The 6,635-nt window shown below is 58.5% G+C and overlaps 1 protein-coding gene across 3 annotated transcripts in view; it reads left to right on the top strand.

The window, feature by feature from the left end:
- Positions 1 to 275: 275 nt before the first annotated feature.
- The window catches only part of NFAM1 (NFAT activating protein with ITAM motif 1), a 35,903-nt gene continuing 29,543 nt past the window's right edge, over positions 276 to 6,635 (top strand). Inside the window, exon 1 of one of the 3 annotated variants that reach the window (XM_047065275.1) lies at positions 276 to 362. Coding sequence is in view for 2 of the 3 variants with exons in the window: in XM_047065274.1 (XP_046921230.1) it covers positions 958 to 1,057 (100 nt within the window). In the remaining variant the exon portion in view is untranslated. Of the gene's footprint in view, positions 363 to 755; positions 1,058 to 6,635 lie in introns of those variants that run through there. The other 2 variants (XM_047065274.1, XM_047065276.1) reach the window with 2 other exon arrangements.

Here is a 6,635-nt window from a genome sequence, read left to right as displayed (position 1 = left end):
CATTTGTCTCCTGGTGGGGGAGGGGATGAGCTCAAGCCGAGGGCCGCTTCAGCAGGGGTGCAGGAGGGGAGGGAAAGACATCTCAGGTGAGTCAGGGAGGAGGCCTCCGCGCTGCTCCCACGGTGGCCCTAGCCGTGCCAATGACGGGCAGCCGGCCTTCTGGCACCATTCAGGGCTGGGACCGTGTAGTTCCTGCCCTCACCCTCGCTGCCGGCCCCTCCTCCATCATGCGCCCGCCCCATCCCGCCCCTCCCAGCCCTTTCCACCCGGAACCGGCCCTTGGATGAGCACATCCATCAGGGGGCCCCTGGACCATCTCTGAGGGGAAGTCTGTGTGAACACAGTCATTTTAAGCGTCAGACGTGAGTGAGCAGCTAAACCAAACCCTGGAGTCACTGGCGGGAGGGAATCCTGTGTCACCAGTGTCTTCGGGTTGGGCCACCGGCTAGAAGGGGGCCGAGGAGGGGAGAAGCACACCACATGGGGTGGATTCGGAGGCCCTGTGGGGGGGGGGGAAGTGTGAGCCCCAGACTCCTCACCTAGAGGCCACGCTGCCTGGGGCTGTTCCCGCGACTTGCTCAGAGAGTCCAGGGTTATTGTTTAAAATGTTTACTCATTTATTTTGAGATAGACAGAGAGCAAGTGAGGGAGGGGCAGAGGCCGAGGGAGAGAGAATCCCAAGCAGGCTCCGTGCTGGCCGCACAGAGCCCGACTCGGGGCTCGAGCTCATGAATCGTGAGATCACGGCCTGAGCCGAAACCAAGAGTCGGATGTTTAACTGACTGAGCCACCCAGGCGCCCCAGGTTATTGAGAGGAGCAGGCCCAGTGAGGCCCCGAGGAAGCAGAAGGGTGGCCAGGGTGGAGCTTTGTGGGGACGCAAAGGGGAACTGACAGCCAGCAGGCCGTCCCCTCCCGTGAACCAGAGAGGAAGGAGGAACGCTGACCAGGAGGCCCGGATGGAGAGGCGGCCTCCGTGGTGTCGGGCCCCGCCAGACCCGCTCTCGGGCCCCCAGCTCCTGGGTTTGCTCCTGTTTCCCTGGACCCTGCAGCTCGCAGGTACGGTCGCCTTCCTTCTTCCCACGCGCTCCCTGGCTCGCACATCAGAGTGACTTTCATCTGCCCGAGCAGCTAATTCCTGGGGACCCGTCTCGGGAGATTTGCTGGTTGCGTTTGAACATTGCAGACTTCACAGGGGAAGCCTTCAGGGACCCAGGAGGTGTTTAGCTAATGCCTTGCCAAGGTGGCTTTTGAAGGGGTGGGGACGGCGCTCCCCCCCACCCCCCCGCCCCCACTGCTATGCTCACAGCCTTCTTCCGACAGCCTGAACTTTGGGCCTTAAGGTGGGAGGCAGGCATGCTGAGGCCAGGGGGCGTCAGAATAGGCGTGGGGTCAGTGGGGAGGGACAGCTCACCCCTAAGGAATCTTACGGTGGAGCCACAGAGTTGACCCTGCAAAGCCGCAGAGCCACCCTCGGCGTTGTTCCCCGTGTTAGCCAGGGAGACGAGGGGCAGCCAGGGGCTGGCCACCAGGAACACTGTGCCCCGGGCCACAAAATTGTCACTGTTGCCTGAAAGGGTGGCACTCTCCACTTCCTCAAGTCCAACCAGAGGCCGCAACGGGAGCTTATGCCGTTCCCAGGACCAGCGCTGTGCCCCCTTTCCTGGCCCCAGATCCCCTCAGAAGCTGGGTGGCCTGGATCCAAGCCACCCCCAGGAGTGTGCCTCACCGGGCTGTCCGCACCGGGGTCCCTCTTGGATTCCCAGGCTCCCCCCGCCCCACCGTGCAGCCGAGGAATGTTTCTTCCTCTTCGTCTAGACTTTTATGCCCCCCTTCTGCTTCGTCCTCTACCTTTTTCTTTATACCGTAAACAACGGCAGCTATCCTTATTGTCGTGAATTAGCCTCTTCGAACACTTAATCTGGGCTTTACTCTCCCACTCAGCCCCGCTCCGGCCTGCCTGGGGGGACTGTCCCTGCCAGCCACTCAAAAACAGGGAAACTGAGGCCCAGGGAGGCCAGGTAGCTTTCCTGAGGCCTAGAAGGTGAGGACAGGTCAAGGTTAGACCTGAGTCAGCCTGAAGCCCAAGCCTGGACCCCTGGCAGCGGGCTCGTGGGGCTCCTCTCCGCTTTCTTTGCAAAGAACATTCCTCATAGAAAAAATTCTCTCCCCTCCCCCCAAAAAGGCAAGAGCCGACTGTGGTACCTCCTGTAGGTTTCCTGGGCTGGGCCCCTTGCGACATCGTCCCCTTTAACCTCGTGCCCTTTGCGCCTCTCCCGTCCCCCAGAGATGGCCGGCTCGGAGATGGCCCGAGGCAACGCAGCCTGCTGGTGGGACCCACGCTTAGTCATTTCTAACTTAATTGCCTTCCAATTCCCGTCATTTCTTTTTGTGCGGCCCCTCCTCCCCCGAAGGGACCCTGCACACCTGGGTAAGAGTGGATGACACTCTGCGGGATGCTGCTGTGAGGAGCGCTTTTGTAACTGTCTTCACTGTCAACACGCAGCACCTTTCCCCCCAGTGTTGCAGCGAAGTTTGTGCAAAAGAGAAACTCTGCTCTTTCACAAGAGGTGGAGAAGCCTGGGGGTCCTCCAGCACCTCCTGCAGCAGCGGACGGCACCCCATTTCTCTTGGTCCTGCCCCTGCGGGTGCCTGGCTCTCTCTGTCACTGACGCCCAGGGTCACCGTGCCATTTTCCTGAACTGCAGAAAGATGCAGGGTTGAGTGCGCGCGAGGGCATTCAGCCTGAGTTTCGATCTGAGCTCTGTAGTTCGCCCCAGGACCCTGGGCAGGTTCCTAATGTCACTCTGCCTCTGCTGCCTCATCTGTTAAATGGGTGGGATGGTAGTACCTGCACCTGGTTGGGGCTCAGAGAATGTCCTAGCTGAGCCTAGCAGAGCCCACCGAAACTCAAGATTCAGTTGGCCAGCTGGATATCTTGGCGAGCCCTCTGGCTCCTTGGGGTCTTTCTGACTTTTCCAGTGGCCTCTAGCACAGCATCCCGATAGAATGGTGTCTCAGAACCGCTATTGTTCCCAACCCTCCTCCCATCGTGAGGCGGGACTCAAGCTTGCTCTCCTCTGGTCTTCTGAGCTCCCTGCCAATTCTGCTTTCCTCAAAGGGTCTGGCAGCCACTGTGGTCTCATGGGCAACTGCTCTCCCCCAGGGGTGGCTCGTCAGTCACCTGCCGGGGCTTTGGGGCCAGACAGGCCAGGTTCAAGTCCTACCTTCTTCTATTGACTGCTGTGTGACCTTAGGCAAGGGACTTAACCTTTCTGAGCCTCTGTGTCCTCAACAAATGTCAGTCCCGTTTCTCTTCCCGGCCTTCCCAGAACTCTGGGCTATAGTGATTTCTCAAATGTCCTTGGAGGAGGACCGCTTCTAGGCACTGGTGGGGGGGGGGACCCGGAGGTGAAGAACCCGTACCCCGCAGCCTGGCAGAAACGCTGAGATCTGCCCAGAGGACGTGACAGGACATGACCCAAGGAGGGAGTTACCGATGCCGGCTCGCCCCTCTCCCCCTTGGCTCTAGACTCAGGTGTCCCCGCTCGCTTTGTTGTCCTAAAGAGGTTCAGGAGCCTCCTGCCTTCTTGCTCGCAGCTCCGAGCCTCTGTCAGGATTGGCCTCTGCTTTTCATCTTTGTCTAATCCCAATAAAGAGCTTGCGAGGCAGGCGGAGAGAACCGCCAGAGGTGGGGCAGGGGGAGGGCTGGAGGGGGCAAGGGAGCCGAGATGGGGAGGAGGCGGAGCAGGTGGGTGGGTGGCAGGCACAGCGTGAGAGGCCAGAAGGCAGAGGCAGGGGGAGGGAACGGGGAGAGGTTCAGTTTGACTGGAGAGGAGGGGCTCGCGGCCGAGCAGTGGGTTACGAATCCCACTGGGCTATATTCGGGTGGATTTTAAATGCCTGTCAGGTAGGGGTTCCGGTTGGCCCTGTCGTCATTGCTTTCTCTTTTTAACTCGTGAGCTATAATACGTACGCGGAAAAGTACAATCAGTGTTCTAAAACAAAGACCTGTGCGGCTCCCACTCAGAGAACGCTGCAGGCCCCCGCAGCCCCTGGTCCCCCTCCTCCCCCCACCAAGACACCCCTCTCTCCCACCCAGACTTTTAGGGCAATCGTGTCCCGGCATCTCTTTATAGTTTTGCCCTTCGGTATGTGTTCCTGAATGGTATAGACTGGACTCGCCTGGTGTTGAACTTTGTATGATCAGAACGATGCCGTCTGTTCTTCTGTGACCTGCTCCTTTCGCTCCAAGTTACGCTTTTTAAGCTGTATCTAGTTGGCGGTGTGGCTGTGGTTTGTTTATTTTCATTGCCACAGAGCAGGGATCACAAGCAAAGGCCCCAGGGCTAAATCCAGCCCCGCTGCCTTTTGGCCTGCGAGTCGTGAGTGGCCTCTCTGGTTTTTAATGGCTGGAAGAAAATCAAAAGAAGACCATGTCGTGACGCGTGAAGATTATACAATAGTCACATGCCAGTGTCCATAAGTAAAGTTTTATTGGAACAAACCACACTCATTCATTCGTAGATCGCCTGTGACCGCTGTCACCCTACGTCGGCAGCGTTGAGTAGTTGCGAGAGGGACCATCTGGCCCACGAGGTGTAAGATGTTTATTCTCTGGCCCTTTACGGAGCACGTCCTCCACCCCCCGCTGTGGAGCGTCCCATTGGATGAACTCACTGCAGTCATGGAAGAACCTGACCACGCTGAGCCCCCCACTTCCCCGGCAGGGCGCTCGGCACCCTCCCGTGCAGACCTCTTGCTGGGGTGACAGGAAGACACCTCCAGGACCACCGGTGGCCCTGGGACCTCCACCTGGGACCCCTCAGGAAGGGTCCGCGGGGCGGGGTGCCTGTAAGAGGTGGTGTGGTGAACCTGATGTGTGTCTGCTCCCCTCAGGACCGCACGGGCCGTGCGGAAGAAGGTGAGGTCAGAACCAGGTCTGTGCTTGCTGTCGGTGGCTCAGGGGAAGGGGACGCCAAGCCAGGCCAACCACAGGCTGGTATCCCACAGCCGGCAGACGCCTCACCTGCAGCTCTGCTCATAGGGCCCAAGGCCTATTTCTGAAGGCCCCTCGGCAACTCAAAGCAAAACTTAAAAATTTAAAAGGGTACATGCCCTTTGAATCAGCAACTCCCCTTCTTGGACCAGAAAACCTTTATATACGAGGATGGTCGCTCACGGGTCCATGGACCACGGCCGGAGACTAACTGACATCGGCTGGCCCCTTGCTGGGGGGGGGTTTGGATAAGACCCTCTCCCACCCCCTGGCCCTGAGCTGTCCTTTCCTCCGGCTCCTGCCTCCCACACCCACAACCCACTTTGGAGCCATGCTGGAGGACTGCCTGCCGCTAACCCTTTGCTTCTGCTCCCTTTTCCTGGGAGGGGTCCTCTCACTCCCCCACCTGGTGACTCCAACCTGTCAGCCAAGGTCGAACTGTGCTACCTTCTCTGTGGTGCCCATTGTGGCCCATTCAGCCAGGCCCCGACAAACCCAATGGCCAGCTTGCCCCACCAGTTCACCTTGCCCAACCTTAAGAGGTGAACTGTGTACAAAAAGCCGGAGAGAGGCCTAAGAGAGAAGGTGCAGGCTGGGGAGCTCTGGGGGGAGGAGGAAAGGTCAAAGAGGGAGGCACCGGCAGGTTAGGGTCAAGGCCAGAAGCTGCAGGAGCCACAGCTTAGCCTCCAAGGTCTTTGCTGAGCTCCGCTGGTGGTGGGAGGGGAGGAGGCCTACAGGAGGCAGGGACAGGGCTGGCCCGAGTGGAAGGAGAGGGTGGGGAGGACAGAGGGCAGTGAGTGATTTTGTGCCTGGAGGGTACCGGGTCTTTGGGGAGATAGAGATTTAAGAGAAGTCAAGATAAAAGTGATCTGGGAAGGCGTCTACAGGAAGGAGTTAGTGTGTTGACAGCCAGAAGCATTTATATTTTAAAAGGAGGCTGGAAGAGGAGGGGGTCCCAAGCCCTCAGACCGAATCACTAATGCAAGGGGCTTAGGCAGTCGAGGAAGACTGGAACTCTGTAGTATTTCTCTTGTCTTTCTTTTCTTTAAAATTTTTTTTTAACGTTTATTTATTTTTGAGACAGAGAGAGACAGAGCATGAATGGGGGAGGGTCAGAAAGAGAGGGAGACACAGAATCTGAAACAGACTCCAGGTTCCGAGCTGTCAGCACAGAGCCCGACGCGGGGCTCGAACTCACGGACCGCGAGATCATGACCTGAGCCGAAGTCGGCCGCTTGACCGACTGAGCCACCCAGGTGCCCCTCTCTTGGTGTCTTTCTAACACAAAATGTGACTGCGTCAATTCCCAATCCAGAAGCCCACAGAGGCTCCCCCGGGGTTTCCAGGATGACTTTTGCCACCTTCCACCTCCCGCCTCCCTGAGCCCCCAACCCTTACGACTCCACTGTGCCTTGTTGAGCCCCCCAACTACCAACAGGACGGGTGTCTGGTTTCCAGATTTCTCGAAGCTTCATCCGAGAGGTTTTTGCGCTGAAAACCCCCTCTCCGCCCCCCTCCCCCACCCGGCTGCCTCCGATTGCTCCTTCAAAGCCCAGCTCGTAAAGGGATGTGCACGAGGTCCACAGCCGTGATGTCACGGCGGCAGAACCGCAGGCCGGTTCAGTGTTCTTGATCTTT

This window comes from Lynx rufus, unplaced genomic scaffold, assembly GCF_022079265.1.
Source record: "Lynx rufus isolate CCGP_SWC_20201006 ecotype Redwood Valley unplaced genomic scaffold, mLynRuf1.p SCAF_7, whole genome shotgun sequence".
In the NCBI taxonomy this organism is placed as follows: Eukaryota; Metazoa; Chordata; class Mammalia; order Carnivora; family Felidae; genus Lynx; species Lynx rufus.
Note: the sequence above shows the minus strand (reverse complement) of the source record. Positions and strands in the feature narration are given on the sequence as shown.